Raw genomic sequence first — 21,511 nt, forward strand, 5'->3', positions numbered from 1 at the left:
AATTAAATATCGTAGATCTAAAAATCGTTGACCTGGGCAGAAACCTTTGTGACTACGGGTTCCACGAAGTTCATTCACTTCGATTGACTGGAATCATCTTCGGTGGTCGGAATTATATGTTCAGACAGGTTTTAGGCGATTAAATGTCGTCAGGAAATGTGCAAACGTTGCAAAATTAAACTTCCTCTTGTTGTGGTGTCTTGTTATATTGGTGACATAATGTGACAAATTTGTGTATTATTTTTCTTTGATAATCAAAATATATTGTTCAGATTTTGGATAATATTGGAGAGCAGCAATAACTTCGCGTTTGAATAACAGTTAATATCATATTGACAGAAGGTTGTCTAAATATTTCGAATTGAAACTTCTATGCTTAAATATGCAATATGTTGAACTTAGTACACCGACAAGTTTAGTTGAAATATAAGGGCGTTTCTCCACCATATTAGACAATGAGAAGTATTTCATTAGTATTTTCCCCGACGTCACGTCACCGTGATTCAAAGTTATATGTACGGTTAAGCTTATTGCTAAATCAGCTTCCATATCACGATATCGAATCGATAACCTCCAGTCGTCCTTGCTCCTTTTGTGTTTGTCTCGTACATGTGTGCTCGGAAACGCAAAACGTGGCGCCATAGCTCAAACGACGTACACCAGTATGATCGAACTGCATTTGCATTGGGATTGCCTTTTACATACGAGGACACTTTATTCTAAAGTAGAGACCTTAAGACTTCATATTCAGTGCAGAGATTTAATGTTATGTCGTTTCTACAATGTACAACTGTTTTCCATAAACAAATATTTGTTGTATTTTATTTGGAAATTGTATGGGTAACGGACTTTGACTAGGTATTCTAGCACCGTTGACGGCTGCTACTGAACTATTAAAAATCTCATGATGATGTCTAGACGTCAGCTGGCCCAGCCTTCTCCACAGTCACGTCGTGGTCGCGAGCCTGACAGACACGAGATTGATTGTCCGCCATCTTGTGACAGCTCCGGGCAGAATTTCGTCAGAGCTAATTTTAAAAAATATGTAATTTAGATTCCTGAAATGCCAAACAGTTACTTGACAATGTGAATATTTGAAATATCTCTTTTACCTGTTCGGTATTTTAATGACACCTTTGATGTCTTGCCGCACACCATACAAGGCCGCATAAACACTGATATATACATACAGGCGTTACATGTAAGTAAATTTGCATGGCTTTAGTGTCCGCCCGAAGCACGTGTCGTCTGCTAGCTATCACGACACACGTCTGGGATATTAATGTCTCTATCATTATAACAGGAAGCCCCGGTGGTCAAAAGGTGGTCAGTCAGAAAATGCTTGACCAAAATAGCTATGTCTAAGCTACCAACTGTACAGAGAAAGAATCCGGAGGAATGTGTATTGGCTTGTAGGGGCAAACGTCGATGAACACATTAATTCTTGTCACTGATACATGTATTGATGGTATACCTGCATATAATTACTTCTCACCTGTGTCGCGATGAATGACTTACCTGTAAACGAAATTGTATTAACAGGTGTTCGCATTGACACAACTACATTATCACTGAATTCGTTATTGAACTTTATAGATAGCTGTTATTTACATTATATCTGATTTATATGCAATTTCCTCTTTTTCGATTGGGTTGTGGACTTTTTGATTCGCATTTGGCAAGAAAAGCAAATGTTGTAGAATATCTTAAAGGAAATAAAATTGCACACATCCTTTTTAAAGGACATCTATTTCTCACTGAAGTTTCCTGTGATGTTTCATAGCTGAAGGAAATTGGGCCATAACCTACAGGACCTTGCATCTATCAAGTGTACCAAAAGTCCATGGTAACTTTGAGTTAAGGATAAATAGATGTGCACGGCTGACACGAAGAAATAGAAACACGACCTTGGCATGTACGATGTGGGCTGGTCACGTGATAGAGCCGATGAGAAATATGACTTGCATGCATGTGATGTAAATGTTCTAGTTCTATTTCCTTATCAACGTCATCTTGAAAAAGAGCAGTACCGTGCAATATTATACTTCTCCATGATATTATCTTAAAAATACGTCTGTACGATGTAATGGCAGACTGGAATCTTCTTTATAAAACATAAACATACACCCATCCAAAGCCTCGAAAACCTTTGTAAAAAGTCTTGAGATGAAACCAATCTTGAAAAAAGTAGAGTGACGTCCTTTTGTAATTTTTATATTTGGGAAAATAATCTCAGATCAAAAGGAATGAAGAAATATATGGGCCTCTATTTATGATGTTTGGGTATCACAGGCCATCCAGTCGGGGAGAAACACATTATTTTCAAAGTTTCAAGAATGATGCTGGAATCCTTGAAGTGCTTCCCATCATTTTGTATAAAATATAATTCATGTGAAAAAAATGCCTACTGAACCCATCTGTTTTCGCAGCAGGTTGTCTTTGGGTTGGGGTATTTTCCTTGAAGCGATCCTTCAGTCTCAGATTACGATGTCTGGGGAAGGGGGTTTCATATATATATATATTTACGTTTTACACGTACTTTGCTAAACGCACTCACCCACGAATGATACATATATCACACGGCATTACTTATCACTGATTATCGTTTACAAAACACGAGGCCGAAGTAAGACATTTGTTATTTCAATTTTGTCCACATGTTCTGTGTATATATGAGTTGAACCAGGTCACTTAAGTGTTCCGGTGAAAGTGCTGGAAATATCCAATTTCAACAGAATATGTTTTATTTGAAGACATGACGAAATGTGGTTGTTGTTGCTTGTGCTGAAAATGTGACACTTCTTTCTAGGCTTACATCAAGAAGAATTACCAAATTCCCGCTGGGGCGGTGTTTTGGGGTAAATTGTTTCCATATGGGCGTGTGAACATTTTAGGTCGATTCAGTTTTTTGTGGAACTTTTGAACGCATGTTGTAATAGTATGGTTTTGTAACCTTATATCGGCAGTTGTTCCACCGCCTGTTGTCTCGTGGTACGTGCTTGTTCCGCGACAAAATCGCCCCTAAAGTAATGCCTTCCGAAACCCCTTGTGTATGACCTTGATTTAAGAGCGTGAGAAAGTAAATCTTGTATGAATTATCATAAAGGCACATTCGTCATTTGAAAAAAAAAACTAATTTTATATTTCATTTACTGTACAAATAGTGTTGAGTGAAGGTTTAGAATTTCATACAAAGCCTACCGCACAATTTGAGTAAATTATGTTATGATTTGGACGATCTATATATATATCTCTATAGACAGTTAATGACAGAACCCATTATGATGGACCGGTTAATCTATCTGTATGTATATCATATATGGACTTTCGTTCATCACATTAGTATCACTAACGACTCGGGTACGGGTGATATTCTCTCAATAAGTACCTGGTATTAGTAACGACTGGAATATTTTTTTGCATATGTATATATTTACAAAACGAATTGATAATGGTAAAGACAATATATATTACCTAGACAATCAAACTCTATCCGACATCGGTCCATGTCAAACGTAATATCTAATCGAGCGTACTGTAAGACAAAAACAAAAATCAATGAATCACATTTTTCTGTACGGTAAAATGTCATCTCCTTCAATTCAGCCATCTCAACAGCAAACCATTGTCTTATTGACATCTTGTCATTGTCGCATAAAAAATGACACTTATTGTAGAGTTTTTACAGGAATTTGTGTAAATTGTATTCTGTGTTCATGAATGATCACTAAATTCCGTCTACATGTCAATCGGGTCGGCCATTTGATAGCAACACATCTGCTGAGCAACTTTTTTTTATCTTCATTGAACCTTTTACTGATCTCTTGCTTACTTAAGCCAAAAACAAATGTAACCATAACATATTATTTATTGATATATATCAACGAATTCAAGAGTTCCATGCCTGTGTCCAATATAGTATTTAGTGTTTCTGCTCAAATTCCATTACAATGACTGCTGATTTCAGCGTTACAGTTTTTTCTAGTCTGGACCTGGTTCTTAGTTTAATATCTGTTTGTGTGGCCTTCGACCGAGCTGACCCCAGAATATTCCTGTAATGGAAGCCTTGCACGCGACACAAAGATGGCCGACCGTTTATCTTGAATCATTGGTCCTGTGTATTGTTACGAGGACTATTAATCCTCCAAATTGGCATGTACAACATTCCTGTAGCTACCGGAGCTCGCTCAGGTGTTAGTCGGACTAGTCTATATACTTATATATGCATATTTATATCCCTTGTCTGAAACCAGTCGGGGCTGCAATTAATTGGAAATCGGTTCATCGATTGATGAACGATAGCTCGGTTAAAGTTTCGTGATCTTTTGAATCGTTCCGGGCACGATACTGTTGACATGATGAAGACGGAATGTGCATTTGTTTAAGCTCGAAACCCGAAACTCAAATTTCTCACAGTTTCTCAGATTCTGAAATTTAAAAGTCGAGACAAATCGAATTAAACCCCAAACACTTGAGAAGTAATTTCCATGTGCCTATCACTCGAGACAATCAATGAACAGCGATAACGCCTTTGTTTCTTACAGTGATTACACTTTGAAATATATTCACATTGAGGTTGTAATCTGTGCTTGGTTCCAGCCTAAACTATCGGATTAGCGTCCGGCTTTAGGGGACCATTCAATAGGGCAAGGTTACTAGGAACTCTCACGCAGTCCTTTCCCCAATATCGATCTTGTGCAATGATATATTCCTGTATGCAGTCTGGAAAAACGCTAACATCGAAAAAAGATCTATAAGATATCAATGCATGTGTAAATGTACTAAACCTGTGAACGTGTTTTATCCTATACTTTTGCCTGATCACCCATATATAGTAAATCAATATATCGAGAGGGATGGAAAGATCATATATAGTGTCACAGTATTTCCATCTTGTGTTTTATCGATATCTGTAATGTGACGCTTGGTGTTGGAATGTGTTATATCAAAAGTAGACTGGCGGTTATTAATTAGTCTCACCTTTGTTTTACATTCACAATAAAACCTATTTGGGTATTTGTATGTAATAGTACCACTGGTTCGGGCCATTACAGATACAACACGATTACATCATGATTAATTCTTATCGATTGACAGCGTCATGAGTAGTCGTCATACAGTCGTCCAGCACAGATCTCGGGGGGGGGGGGGGGGGGGGGGGATAAACGAGAAGATGCGATAGCTTAAACAAGTTATATTATCCGCATGCGCAGTATTTACATAAGATCAGGGATCTTATCTGTGTTTGTTTAAACATGAAATATGTATGTGTTTTGTTTATTCCCTCCAATTACTAAGAATAGAAACAAAATTATTCTAATTTTGATCGTTTAATACAGTGATTTTAGTCTGCCCGACTATCTCTCTTCGCCTATATCAAATACATGGGTCCATGCCAACCAGAATATATGTTTATACTTTAAGGATGAAACGCCAGAGAAGAGTTAAACTAAGCAAATAATTTATATAAAAAATCACCCCATTTCAAGCTAAATCTGTTTCATTTGTTTATGTTCTTATAACTGCTCGTATTTGTTTTGACATGTTCTTGACAATCAATGACATATAAATTATAGATTTTGTATGTTTGTTTGCTTATATTTTTCAGGGTGGATTCGCACGGTGCTATGAATTGCTGAATTTAAACACGAATAAAGTTTATGCGGGAAAAATTGTTTCCAAAACGAGAATAGCAAAACCCCACCAGAAACAGAAGGTAATTATATTAGTTTATTAATATTGACCAATTAGCACTCGCAAAATTAGTATGACCGGGACAACTTATAAGATTTAGGATTTTACAGCTCCGCTTGATAAAGAATTAAGGTAACGCAGTGAAAACCACCTGTTGTTTGACCGTTAAATGCCAGTGTCATCTAACTTTGGTCGAGTATAAAAATCTAACTACATCCAAATCAGAAAAGGGATTAATGAAACCCGATAGTGTGTCAATATGAACCAGACATCTGCAAAATTAGCTTTTTCTTAGTCTTTGATTTGATACGCCGTGAACATTTATACACGGGTGCACTGTATGCTGACCTAGTCGCATACCGACTTAATTCTCCCCACATGTTCCACAGATAACCTCTGGGTTTAAAAACACACGTATATGTAATGTTAATGTAAATTGCCCGTGTTCCTCACTCTCTCGTGGCACTATTCTAATGCTTAGACATTGTATAACATTGTATAACATTGCGTTAGGTATTGGTTACCAATCGAGGCCGGTAGTTATGTCACAGTGTAGCTCCGTGTTCAGGTAAAATATGGGAAACCGGTAACTAGAACCTCAATCATTGGGGAGGTGTTTGTGTCAGTGTGGTTGATGAATATGGAAATCTACTTTAAACTTCTAATGACCGATAATTGATTTTTTCAAAGTATCATCAACTTCACGATATTTTGAGCTATATTAAAACATACCGATATGACACTGTTTATAAGTTATTAGCTATTTACCATCTGAAATAAGATTTAATTACTATTACATTTCTTATTCAAACGATATTTTCAAAACCTGTAACACGCCTTAGTGGTTTTTATTGTTTGCGAATTTTAGCTGTATACATTCAAATATAAAGTCACAAAATAATGACCAACAATGCACTTGTTCAAAATTATATCACTTAGATTATTAGAAAAAAGTGAATTGTTACCGCTATTTTAGAAGAAGGAATTGAATTAAACATTTTCGTTAAGCTAACCAATTGACCCATTGTTACCAAAAAATAACGCATTTCCGGTCTTTTAAGCCTGTCGGGTAATGACACTACCTTTTCAAACATTGAAATACTTGAGAGTGTTTCCTATATAGGCCATGTTAATCAGGGTAGACTCGGTCTCCATAAGGTATGACTCACGGAAGGAAATGTCGAGTTAGATGTAGTGTGTGACCCTGTACAATACTCTTCATAGATTAAAATCGATGGCACGTAAACTGGTTTCTGTATAGAGAAAAAAGTGCACCAGTTTCACCGTTATTTCAAAAGAAGGTTACGTTTTATATAAATCCGTACGTTATAATATGCCGGAGAATTGTCCGATATGATCTAGACGGTGTGCGATGTGTCAGAGCGTTGAAAAGATGAACAAAAGAAGTACGTAGCTAAAGATCTCAAATCTGCTGATAAACCAAATCATCCCAATGCCCCCTTCTGAACCCGTATAGGTGTTGGTATGTATACACCTAGTCGAAAATGTCGATCTTTACATTTCCGTACACTCCTTTTTCTCTTGGACTATTATACAATACACGATAGCCTATGCCTAGGTCGATGCTTTTGTTATTTATGTCGTTTGGAAGCCTCATCTGTATACTTTTACATAGATCAAATAAAATACCGCTGGTCTGATGCCCAGAAGTCAATTTCACGTATAACACCACATGTAATTTTGTCCAATTTGTGGTGAATCAACCATGACCGTCCAGACATCCAAACAAATCATAAGGGTGTCTTGGACCCACTCGACCGTGTTAGACCGGAAATGATAAAATCTTCGCCGGTGATCGAGAATATGCTTTATAAAAAGAAAGTACCAGGCATTCATGAAATAGCCATTACAAATAATGCAGATCATTCGTCGAAGCGAAGAAATGAATTCGTGGCCTTTTACTCAAATATCACAAGAAAATGACATCTAAGGTAACAAGGTTATACAATAGCCTCCGATCACGTGGAATAGCCATCGGCTGTGGTCATTAACGTCTTTGGCCAGACTTGGTAATGAATTTTGTGAAATTTCACCTTAGGGATGTTAAACATGTGAGTCATCAGTCCTGCTCTTCCTCCACGGGAGGTTTCCATCTCTATGACTGGATATTTCCAGTGTCTTCCACAGAATAATTGGATTGTTTTCATGTCAAGCGAACGTCATGCTAAATTTAACATGTGAATAACGGTGGGAAAACGGGGAAATCTTCTCACAAAACGAATACTTGAACGATTAAAATGATTATCGGGAGAGATTAAAAGATAGCTTTATGAGTTTGAAGATTTAAGTTAGGTGTTTTAGTTGTATAGAGATGAGTGTTTGTATCGATGACAGCTTTCTAACGACTGCTTACACTTGGTTAAATCTGTGATAGCAGGTGAAACTTCTGCATTAGTGTACATTTACCTGGCGATAATATCAGAACATGATCAGTCTTGGTCTATCGAAAGAATCTTAACACCCCGGAGAAACAGTCTCAATACCGCATGCAAGAAAACACTAACATTTTTGAGACTGGTAACCTTCTATAGGTACAAGTTACTGACACATTTATTTCGACACAACACGCATTGAACCGTCTGTCACTAGGCACCCAGAAGAATGATATGACAGTTTGAAGCATTGTTCAGAGGTGTAGATCCCAATGCCAGCGTCCATTGTCGTTTGGATTTTATGAGCTCTGGACAACCAATGCAATTCATCGTTTTCTTCTGTTATATTTCAATTTGTCCCTCCGAGCAAGAAAACCTATTGTTGTATGATTGTCCAGTGTTGAAAGTCAGAGGTCTTTATGGCCTAGCCCCTGTACCATGGACGAGCTCGATAATAAAATACTTTAAACTACAAAGGTAGAATAATTGTCTGAAGCATTTTAAACCGACGAGACATCGATTTACTGCCAACCTATTGGAGTTAAAGGAATCGTTATTCATTTATTCGACTCCAGCTTAACAAAAGATAAATAAGTATTTACCGAATGCAATTTATTTTCGGTGTCCTTTGTTAATTGTAGACTGACATAAGTAAGGATTGGTTTTTGCTCGGTAAGGAAAATTTTCATACCGAAAATAAATGAAAATTTATGCTGTAATAATATCATTACTGATTATATTACGTATGACTAAGGGCAGTAACACAGCTTAGTTTCTGGTATAAAATACGTCAGCTACCTACTCAACGATCCTAATGTTATAACGAGACTATGGAATTAAGTACAAGACCAAGTCAATCATTGTGTGCTGTTTTAGATTATGTAATGGTTAAATTTTATTTCTTAAGAACAGAAATTACTAAAATGTGATTAGTAGATTAACGTATTCCATCTAAATAGGATTACATTTATATGGGCTAAGGTTGGCAGTTACCTGTTGTATTTTTGCAGTTAGCAAGTACTTTGGATCGCCACTTTTAAAATTAAATGTGTGCTTTTAATAAGAATTTCGGAACATTCTACTTACGTAAGATTTATAATTTCGATTCGTAAAGTGGTTTCTGTTCTTTATAATTCGAATAAACTTAGATGTTATAAGCATTCCAAAAGAAAACTGCACATATTTCAACTTTAAATGAAGAAAGGACGTTTGAAATTTACGAGGTCATTGCTCTTAGGATTAATATCCCAGTTATCGAAATAGACAGATCCAACTTACATACCTAGAATAATGCATCTTAATATACAAATATCGGTCGTTCAGGTGAAGAAGTATTAACCATGTAGACTCTGGCAGCATCAGGGTATTTTCAGTGTAAATGCAAGGAAACAATAACATAAGCTGAACACCACGTAATTTGCGAGTTTCGCACTGGCCTTCAGACGGCATGCCTATATAGTTGATAATAATAATATGATACATTTTGAAAACATTTCAACGAGTAGAAAAAAAATATCAAAAAGGTCTAAGCAAATCAATATAACGACTATTTAACAATCATATTTAGCGTATCACTACCAAGTTGTTTAAGCGTTTTATCCATAATATATATTATAAGCCAATTTAAACACAACTGTTTCAAGTTGTGTAAAATTAACAAACCTCGCTTGAGATTAAAGGTTGTGATATGTAATTATTTCTAACAGGATAAGGAGATGGAAAGCGCACCAGCGAACAAAGCGTCTTAAAAAGGACTTTGTGTATGCCGGCCTTTTCACTTCGCGATAAAGTCACTTTACACAAAACGGATACACTAGTTAGTAATACAGAGCCAATTTGGTTTACCAAACGTCCAAATGTCTCTTGTCTCTTTTATCTTATAATATGGGTCGAATTTAGCAGATTATCTCACTCAGCCTATGGTTGTCCCGTGAAGAGAACTTGTATGGAAATAAAAGACCAACTAGTAATAGACACACAAAACGTCATTACACATGTTCTGTCATTTCAAAGAGTAACCACTTTATATCCCACCGGTCAAAGGACGCCATTGTTTCTGTTAGACATGCAGACGTTACTACAAGGTTCATAGTTCACTAGTAACTACAAACTAACAAATGATTCTGTTTCTGCTATAAACAAAGAACACTGAAGAACTTATATGTAATTTAAAACTAATGGAATCCCCAATAATACATTTTAATGGCTATATGTAATTTAAGTAATTTACCTCTGGTATTAAGATGATGTCATCATACTCAAATTCTGTAAATAAAGCGATTCAAATACTGGTCTTTAGTTTCTTCAATTGGATATGTTCAGATCTCGCGATATTAATGACTTTATAAACCGCAACATGGAGCGAGCTGTTGATAACTGATAGATAAAATGGAACCCATATCCGCCCGTTAGTGTAACCATTAGACAATCAGGCAAAAGTTTTTAATGATGACTGTACCGGAAACAGCCTTATCGATCAGGTCACAAATCTGTCTACCCCGAACGAAAAATACCCTGCGGAATGAAAAATCATATCCCGATGTGATTATTTCTATATCATCGCTTATTGTTATTGTTTATACGGGTTTATGATCAAAGGATGTCGGCCATGTTGTATTTTATGTTCACGTGACCAAAAGGTGGAGTGATATCAGAGGGTATTGTACATGGATCAATACCGACAACATTGAGTCTCTGTCCCGTCGTATATTTATACTGCCCTGTCTTGTGCAATATTATGTCCAGCAAGCTTCATATGCCATATAAATAGCCTACCTGTGTAGCGGTGTATTGTGGCGGCCCATTAACTGTACAAGCTCTAACGTATTCCAGTGGCAATTTAGATAATTGCAGGTATGGTGCTCATCAAGTTTATAGATTTATAAATCTCATCTTTGAAATAAAGATTTCTATTCCAGCGTATGACATGTTGCCTAAGGAGAGAGCGACCGGAGGGTCGTGTGTTTCTGTAGATAGAGGTCTGTGGGTGCAGAAAGCTGCATGTTTTATGAGACGGTAAAAGATTGTACGTTTAAAAATCTCAGATTACTTGTCAGACTAGCGACGGTACAAAGAGAGAGTGATATATTGATGTTATGTATAGATAATTATACACGACAATCGGGCCATGTCCTTTCATACCTGCTTGTCTGATCATATTACAACAGATTGAGATCGAAAACCCTTTTGTTTGTCTTTGGCATGTGAAATACTTCTGAACAGGGTTAAATGTATTATCAAAACTTATAATACACCTACAACCTGTATGTCATTATAGCGTGTATGGAAGGAAAATACTGACAAGGGAGAACCGAGCAGAGAACAAATTAATCCTGTATCTTGCACAGATTTCTTTTCGTTTACAGTTTGTAGTTGTATAGCTATACGCTGTTGTTCTTTATGCCTATGTTATCTACAAAGGGTTGTATTAAATAAAAACATCCCGAATTATATTCCCCAATAAAACCATAATGTATATGCCCATAAATCGAACGAAACAGCCATTTGGTCGACATAAAGGGTTTTCGTCTAGGTCGGGCTATCTATCATGGACGGGATATTGCCGGCCTGACAGTTCGTACACAAAGGCACCTGGGCCTGTCATATATATCGATAATGGCTACAATGAAGATTTATTGACGGTTTCCTACATGTCCCGTATCGCTTATGAAGTAGTTGCCTATATTTATTTTTATTTTATTTCAGATTATTCGAGAGGTTGATCTACAGAGAAACTTGAAACATCGAAACGTCGTAGAATTCCATAGCTTCTTTGAAGATGATGAGTTTGTGTACCTGGTGCTTGAGAATTGCAGTAGAAAGGTCAGCTGAGTTCAATAATTCTTCTCCACAAAAACCTGTTGATGTGAATAGTGTAATTTTATATTAAAATAATAATAATAGTAATCATGAGATCGCGAAAAAGTAAGTTGTTAGTGCATGAAGATGTAAGTCTTTTTGACAGCTGGTAACAAGTAATCCGATTTGAAAAGAAAAAGACATGTTTTTTGGGAAATATCGGATTATGTCACATTTTGAAAACGTGGCATTGCAATCTGATTCAATCATAATTGCCCATGGTAGCATAATGCAGGCAACTTTGTCAGCAGTATTTGATAGTCGGAGAATAAACAACATGTTTTAAATAGTTGAAATAGTGGGAGTAATTGAACCAGTGACTCGTATATATATATATCAGCACCACATAGGTCAAAGAAAAGGATGGGGATACGCAGGCATAGTCGAAATTCAACACCGGAAGTTTTATCCAAATATTCCAAATAAATCTTTACATATGATGCATGATGATATACGATAACATTAAAAGAAAGGGAATCGAAACTATATTTTACGCTTAACAATTTGGGTAAATGATACTAGAATAGGGAAGGATCGCAAGTAAAAGATATTTAGATGGGGAGGAGGTCGCGCCGCATGAGGCGGTGGTTTTAAGTTAACCTTATGCACATGACTGCATACACCATCTGGTGAATACAAATACCACACATTTTGTAACTATCAAAACTAAGTCAAACATCACGTAAGATTAAATAATTAAGCACCTAGTGATGCGAGAATCCGATGCATACTGTGGTCTCGTCTTTTGGAACATCTGTAACTATTGTAAATTTGTTTGTTTGAATTGTAATTATGACCTTATTAAATGACTTTCACACGTCAGAAAGTTTCCCACGGTGGTTGTTTCCCCATTGCGTGTCTGTGTGTAATATAGTCCTAGTACTATTGACTGTGAAGTTTTGTCTATTGCCATTTTTAAAGGAAACTGATCTTACCACACATTAGGACATGACCTTGCTTATACTTATTGGCCTAGCTCGTTAACACTCGGAAGCAGTGTGTTTAGTAAAAATGGCAGTTTATGAGGCGACTTATCAAGATGTAAATTTAACTTTAGTTCGGTGCACCTTGCTATAGGGAACATGAAATGCCAGGTGTTTTAATGTGTAGACCAAACCATGTATACTTGCACCTGTTGATATTTCTCTTTACCTGTTGTTTTACGTGGTTTGATGTAGACCATATTATCGATTATTCTTACCTGACACTGGATATAATGTACACTAAGCATTGTTACGAGGAACCCGTTCAGAATAACCACCTTTTCCACTTTTTATATATTTTTGTGTTTCTCTTTCGTATGAAGCTCATTTGAAACAAACATCAATATCTTGAAGGATCGATACTTTTTGTCATTTTTGTGCACGTGTACCAGAAGTAATCATAGTTTTCTATAATATATTAAATATAATTGCTATACATGGTAGACTGCTAAGATTTAGCGTGTAAACAATATCATTCTAATTATTTTGTTCGTATAAGTAATAAATAGGGGATGGGCTGGGATGATGGGATTAAGGTAACCCAAATGGAAAGCATTGTTCAGTTTGGGGAATAAGGATCGGTATACATATTACCCGTCTTGCAGAATCCTACTTCTTAATCTCTCGCATAATGTGGCAAATAGGGTTTTAGCTTAAATCATTGATTTTAACTGCTGCAGAAATAGTGTTTTGAAAATGGCATGTTTGCCATGGTTCATGCATATTTGAATCATTATTCATGCATATTTGAATCATTATTTTCATAGATATTATAATTTAAGTATCTATGTCTAAATATGTTTCAAAATACTGGAATTTATCAATAATGGATTAAAGATTTATGGGTCGTGAATGTTTGATGTGTGATAATCACAGTGATGAAATTAAGTTTTAATCTTTATTTCATATCAGTGACGTATTTATGATCCCGTTATAGAACTTGATATGAAGATTGGCTTATGTTCAATATCACTCTGCCGATTACCTAAATTAAAACGTTTCCCATGCTGAAGGCCAACTTATGTATTAGTACAGCTTGAAGTGTGGGACGTGAACCGATTTCCCCGTAAATGCCTAAGAATTTCATGCGTCAGAATATATTTCGTTTTTTAGTGTGGTTATTATGTACTGTATCGAAGTAAGAAAAGCATAATTGCACATGTCGCCACAAATATACCACACAATTAGAGTAAGATACATTATTTCGTTTAATGGAAAACACAATAGATCGTTGTTTTATGTGCATTTTGTATTATGTAATTGTGGTCAGTCATATTACTGTATAGGGCAATACAACACTTATAACGATAACGTATATATCTAAATCATTTCTCTCTTGTACTTTATAACTACCATATAGACCAACTGTATGCATACTCTTTTATTATATGTCACATTTTATCACTAGTTTTTGCAAGGTGGAAGGTTGAAGATACATGATACAGACCTTTTGATAAATATGAAAATGTATACCAAGGAATGTATTTTTCATATGGAGCCCAGGCATCTGCCTGGTAAAACTTGGGTTGGCTATGATTAACTGTCGATAGAGGCAATTAAATTTGAAGACGATGGGGCCAGGGACTTAAAACGTGTATATGTAGGACTTTTTGTATGATAACGGTTATCTGTTGGAGGTCGGTATTCCACAGCTCGTCCGGTCGGTGTTTAGTACGACAAGATATGAGTTCTCATGACTATACATCACGTACACACTTACCTGAAGAGTCAGCAAATATATCTTGGCTTCTAAAGTGGGCTTGTAAATGCATCTTATCATAATTTTGCTACAAGGACAAAGACAATAAAGAAAATATGCTCTTGACATGCTCCGAAGCATGATAACATGTGATATATTGCAAATAGTTCCCAAGAGCACACACTGCAATTTAAAGTTCGGAAATTTAGAGTGTCTATCTAGGCACATCTCGAAACGTTAGAGTGAAGGAAATACCTGTTTATTTTAAGCTATCTTCCATTTTGGCTTCAAATTATGAACCCAATACACGTCAATTTTATGATAGTCTTTTAGAGTACAGCCACATTTTATATAATGTGTTATATTTAATGAAGTTTTATGTGGCGTCAGAAGCCCAAGTCGATAGTTCCCTGGCCCCTGATAAGAGTAGAACCCAATCGCAATGTATGCCACTTAGCAGTAATACGATGCCATCCTTATCTCAAAAAACGGATTCTCTACCATTGCCAATCAAAATCAGCAGTCTTCATTTAGGTCGCTTATGACACCCATATAGACAAAATGCTATCCATCTTCTTTCAGTAGCTTATGCCTTTCCTAAGATAAAACCTTTAGCTAGAAAGTTTATAAACGGCCATTGCATGTATGATATAAGATATATTGATAACAGAATAGCGTAATTACTTGTCACCACAAGTCATATTATTTGTATTTTCGAGTTATTTAGAGGAATAAGGTGTATATAATCATTAATGTCTATTTCGAATCAATTTATCAATTTATGTACCACATTTACGCTCTTGTCTGTGAACGCCCATACTTATTTGAATTAACGAACGTTAGCTTTTATTATGCAAGATGCGCTATTTCTCGCTGATATTCGAAGCAAATTAATATTCAAAATGTTGTTTTTTTTTCAGTCGCTTGTGCACATGCTCAAACACCGGAAAATGCTCACAGAAATCGAAGTTAGGTACTACATGCGTCAATTGGTAGAAGGCATCAAGTACATCCATAGTCATAACATCATACACAGGGACCTCAAACTGGGAAACATGCTCCTCAACGAAAACATGGAACTCAAGATAGCAGATTTTGGACTAGCCACAAAGATTGGATACGAAGGAGAAAAGAAAATGTAAGTCACTTCTAATAAACCAACAATTAAACAAAAATAATGGGGAAACAATCGGTGCAGAAGCATTCCCTGTGATTATATGCGTCATCTGGACAGAACTGTAACTATGCGCACTATAACAAATTTCACCGCTATTTGAAACGTCTGTTGCGTATGCATTGAGGAGAACATCATTGAAAAATATTATGTAATGTCGATAAATTAAAGTTCTATGTTTCATCACATTTTTGCAGGACGGTATGCGGCACACCAAATTACATTGCACCTGAGGTACTCCAGAAAAGAGGTCACAGTTACGAAGCGGATGTTTGGGCTCTCGGATGTGTAATGTAAGTTTTCTCATAATACAATATTTCCACTTTAGGATCATAATAATTTTGTAATAATGAGCACAGAAAAGAGTCGGAGCAAATAGGTCTTCTGTTAAAGACGTTTTCTTTCGAATTACAATGATAACATCTTACAAGGAATTTCAAACAAAAATTTGCCAGACTTGACACCTAATAATTAAATATTATCTAAATCCGTACCTGGGCCAGACAAAGTTTTTTTAGTTGGGCTTGTCACAATTCTCTTGTTGCGATGGTGTTGCATCATTTTTGCTGTTTTACTTACTTTAACATAAATTGTTTATCTACAACAGGTACGCCTTATTGGTAGGACGTCCCCCATTCGAGACGTCAACATTAAAGGAAACGTATGTAAGAATCACCGGAAATTCTTACGTATTGCCCAACACGATATCCGGTCCTGCCAAAAATCTTATCCAAAAGTGTCTCACACCTGAACCAGAGCTACGTCCCAGTCTAGATCAGTTTCTGATAGATGACTTCTTCACTTCCGGTTACATGCCACAGACGTTGCCATCCTCATGCTGCAATGCCGTCCCAAAGTTTCCAGTGTACACAAAATTTAACAGGTAATTTATTTTCTGACATTTTCCGTATGTAGAGAATGTGATTTGGTAGATGCACTTTCAAGGAAGGAGACAGCTGGGTACGGTGTCACATTCTACAGGACGGAAATCATTGAATATTAAACTAATATAATGTATTTTACATTTTTGACCCTAATGTCCATAGTGTTAATGGGCTAAAAGAATTCATTACTAACTAACTTGCATCAATTTCCTTGTAATTGTTGGCATCAGTTTCATGAGAAAGTTTAATCTAAGGACCCTTTTCCCTGGAGAAAAAGATATTATTAACATACCTAATTTTTATCGGGAAGTAATCCCACCTTTAATGTGTAATAACCTTTGGTTTAAGTTTGGTATCGAAGTGCCTCATGTTTTTTTTAACAATTTTAGTATCTCTCTCAACCGACCTTAAGTGTCACAGACAGGAAATAGATTTACAAATATCAATTTTATATAAGTACAATGGCATACCTGACAATATTTTGATGACAGTTAAACAAAATATATTTTCAGAAGTATTAATTGAGATTAGATTTACGTATATAAAGTTCTAAGGAGGTCGTGACAGATTGATGGACTGAATCCAGTAGTTTGCATATATTTAGACATTTGTTTTGTGTGATGGTTTTATGCATTAATTTAATGTCAGCATATTTCAAATATCTGAGCACTGCGGTAAACATACAAGAGGATAATCGTTTGAAAACTGGTAAGGAATTAATCGGATCAAGTTTGGCCACCTTAACCGTCTAAGGAATTAAATGCTTGAATATACGAATTTACCTTGCTCAAATAAAAACCGAATTTTCTTTCCTGAGGCAATGCCGAAAATATTCGCCAGAAAAATAATAAAAGTCTAGTTTTGAATAGCGATTATATCTATATGCATATGTCAATTTTAGCTTTAAATATCACTGGAATGTTTCTTAATCTGTCTTGTTTAAGACCTCATGTCCTTATGTCAAGGTGCTTTACTAAATACTGGGTCGAATTTCATAAGTTCAAAAGAAAATAAAGCTGTCAATACAATTTCAAAGACGTGTGAAAAATTGGGCAGGGTGGTCCAACATATTTGGTACTAACTTTATTTAATTCGTGTAAACTATTTGTTACTAACTTTATTTAATTCATATAAACCCTTTGACATTGCGATTCGAACCTGTACATTATGGTATCAAATACATGCATTAACTATATCTAACTAGACCTGAGTTATCAACAGGTATGTTGGATAGATTCTAATTATCACAAACTCTATTGTTTGATCGAAATAGCATACATGTATATTCATATAAAAATAGCACGTTTGGAGATTATTGTCCCACTGTAGATATACTGAGATAAATAAAGGTGACCAAAAGTATGCCAGGTATTCACGTAGCGTGGGATCTCTACCTTAAATGTTTAGTATACCTCGATATCTGTACAGGTATATTTAACGCGTGGGCTAATACTAAGCACACACTAATCATTTGCTTTAGAGTTTAGTGTATTCGTCATACAGGTAAATAATTATTAAGCCTGATCTATTGCTACATACCTTGGTACATTATTCAATTTGTTTAATAAAATAGTTTAATAAAAAGCGTACATATATTAGTCACATTCACCTTTGGTTTAGTAGTATGACGTAAAAGGTAATGTCATTTACTTATCAATGTGTTGTACCCTGTTAGCTAATGGGCTTAAAGCATTTTATGATAAAAAAAACTATTTAGAAAAGTTTTAACTGATACAACCTTTAAAACATGTCTTAATTAAGTCGTGTCTCGTCGGAAAATCATAAGCAGAACCATTCAATTTCCCTGTGCTATCTACTGTATATAAATGTATTTTAAGGAAATGTGAAGAATAGTTTGTATGCCATGGTTTGTTAACCATAAAGTGATGCATCTCATACTCAATTTTAAGTCCGTCTTTATTGATATGGGCGTTCACAAGTGTTTTACATCTACACAAGGTACCTCTGTATTTACATCCATCATGTATCTGTCAGATGAGCTGTGAAGCTTAATGCAATAAAAGAATTTGAATTGTATTGGGATTAAATATATAGCATATGGTATGGTTATGTAGCAACGTCTTCTAAAATCATTACACATAACATCAAGGTATAACAATCAGATTTGTACACATTGAAATCAAGGAATATGTTTTTATTATTGGCATATTTTTGAACTATTGACGTCGCGGGGCCAAAACAACAAAGAATACCGCACGTGTAAACGAAACCGCAATTCCACCTCAAAAACGAACGCAGAATATGCAACCGAATTGAAATAGAAACATATAATAGTTGGAGATACATCAATACTATTAGTTGTTTATTTGTCAAATTCCTGTGATTGACACCTGGGAATTATCATGGCACGTGGCCGCATATCTGACCTCAGCTTCAACATCTGCATGTTCCTAATGATGCGTGACTATTTTTACAATTTAGCCAGTGATTTAAGTGATTTCATATCAATGTGTGGATACATACGACCGACGCCATTATCTTAATATCATTAGAATGAAGTTTAGCTTACTTCACCGAAAGCGAATTTATTCATCAATACCAAGCCACTTCAGTTAATGAAATATTCAGTGATCGCTACAGACATGTCATTATCGACAGGTGTCCAGACCAGGGATATATGCGGTATACCAACACAGTACATTCCTCTACATGTAGGCGGCTTTGTTGCCTTTGTTCCAAACAATGTACCTACCTTGACGATTTTTACCTGTTCTGTATTAGCCCACGTGACCGATTGATAAGGATTCCAATTGACGGTGAACAATATATTATATGTGGGGGTATATGTCGGGAACAATACTGTCTGAGACATACAGGATATAATATATATTTCGAGCTTCTTCCTATTGAATTTAAAAAGATCAATTCTCATATAAATGAGCACTGCATTTACACAGACCCACGTCAATATACACCAGACCTGGTAAAATAGCCTCTCCATACTACAATAGGCGATACGAGTACCAATATCTAAACCATGAATGGAAGACATCAGATGACAAAAGTGACTAGCATTTACATATCAATGGAAAATTGGAAAATTTATTCTTGTCATGTTTTTAAATTTTCCAATATACTGATGCCTGAATGTTTTTGGCTGAATCATCATTTAAACTGCCTATCTGTAAATACACTTATATCATATCTTTGATCTACATGTTTTATGTTCCCTCATAATATTAAAGTCACATTTCTGCACATATATCTATAGATGAAACATTGTAAACTATAGGAAATGTTCCATTAATTCTTTTCGTTTCTTTTTTTCAGACCAAAATCCTATGCTGTTCCAGATAAACAAGACCCGATAGAAAGAGTCACATCACCTTTTAGAAAAGTGGAAATCACTGCAAGATCCGACAAAAGTGATAAAACATCCGAGGTAAATAGCATATAACGCCATTATGATTTAATGCTATAGTCTCTCCAGTCTCCAGTTTCAAATAACAATACGTTTTTTTCTATAAAATGTAAATTATGTTAAAACTCCATACAGGTAAAATGTGAAACTTTGTATATTCCTGCAATTAAAGTCACCAAATACGGCCATATCCCTAATTAATGTTTTCATTTGTAGGGAAGTGATAGAGGATCTCCAGCTGCTTTCCCTCCAATCAAATCACCAATCAGGGAACTTGTCTCAGAAAGGTCGAATAGATCTGATAGGTCCGATTCGCCTCCGCAACGAGGTAGGTTATTGGTCAATATTGATGAGTTAGATTGAAAAACGCTACAATCATTCTTTTTTTACTAGAATGCATTTGGCTAAGTAATAGAACCTTTCATTTCATCAATGTTTTCATGTCTGTATTTTCAGATCTTTCTCCAAAACCTCGGACTGCCGCTAATTTGCTGGACGTTCTCCACACATGCCTTGAACACATGCCAAAAGGTACGTTCCTTTTCAGACATTAATGGCTTCATGTCTTTCTTTCTGAGTCCTGTTCAATTCTAGTAATACATTCTGGGGTCTCTAATTTCCTGACATAATCGATTGAACAAACGTTTGATATGATTATTTTATGTTTTTACTTTGAATCAGTCCTATTTATAAACATCTTCATATTTCGTATCTGTTCTTTGTTTACAGATGTGACAAGCAATCCCGTTGCCGTAGGAGATTTCACCATCACTTGGGTGACAAAATGGGTTGATTATTCCAATAAATACGGTTTTGGGTTTCAACTTTCAAACGATGCCATTGGCGTGCTCTTCAACGATACGTCACGTATTGTGATGTCACCGGACGGAAGGTATGATACTAAGGACTTATTGTGAATACCAGATACTCTATGATGATATTGATATCAAGTACGGACATTTAAAATGTAAAATAATTGTGTAGAATATCTTCTTTTTCAAAATGCGATAGGATTGTTGGAATTTTCCTGTCGGGATTTATTTGTTTCGGATGTCTTAGTGTACCAAGTATTTTAAACTGACACGAGACGCACGTGTTTCGCTTTGATATCACGAGAATTTCACACCTTAATAAAAGCCAGAGATTTAAGGAGACGTAATTGTTTATCCTTAAGTTCTCACAATGCTATCAACATCCAACAATGGGTTTGTACCCTTACTGGGTTGAACCATAATACCTGGAATTAAAGCCCACTTCATAGCAGGGCTTTTAGGAAAGTGCATTGTACCCCACCGCTCTGTTACACGTGTGCTGTATACTGGCGGTTTTATGAGATTTTAATACAATCAAGTATCTCATTCTGTCTGATGCGTGCTTTTATTTCTACATTGCCACCGAATTCCATGTTTGACCATTGTTCTTCAAGTGATAAAATGGATGATTA

The 21,511-nt window shown here is 35.8% G+C and overlaps 1 protein-coding gene across 3 annotated transcripts in view; it reads left to right on the forward strand.

The window, feature by feature from the left end:
* LOC117325404 (serine/threonine-protein kinase PLK1-like) overlaps nucleotides 1-21,511 on the forward strand; it is a 45,127-nt gene that overhangs the window by 18,928 nt on the left and 4,688 nt on the right. For all 3 annotated transcript variants that reach the window (XM_033881580.1, XM_033881578.1, XM_033881579.1), the window contains exons 3-11: nucleotides 5,609-5,716; nucleotides 11,793-11,909; nucleotides 15,548-15,765; nucleotides 15,999-16,094; nucleotides 16,409-16,684; nucleotides 19,977-20,088; nucleotides 20,284-20,395; nucleotides 20,524-20,598; nucleotides 20,797-20,959. In XM_033881580.1, coding sequence (XP_033737471.1) covers nucleotides 5,609-5,716; nucleotides 11,793-11,909; nucleotides 15,548-15,765; nucleotides 15,999-16,094; nucleotides 16,409-16,684; nucleotides 19,977-20,088; nucleotides 20,284-20,395; nucleotides 20,524-20,598; nucleotides 20,797-20,959 — 1,277 coding nt within the window. The remainder of the gene's footprint in view (nucleotides 1-5,608; nucleotides 5,717-11,792; nucleotides 11,910-15,547; nucleotides 15,766-15,998; nucleotides 16,095-16,408; nucleotides 16,685-19,976; nucleotides 20,089-20,283; nucleotides 20,396-20,523; nucleotides 20,599-20,796; nucleotides 20,960-21,511) is intronic.

The sequence above is a fragment of the Pecten maximus genome, chromosome 4 (genome assembly GCF_902652985.1).
Source record: "Pecten maximus chromosome 4, xPecMax1.1, whole genome shotgun sequence".
Lineage (NCBI taxonomy): Eukaryota > Metazoa > Mollusca > Bivalvia > Pectinida > Pectinidae > Pecten > Pecten maximus.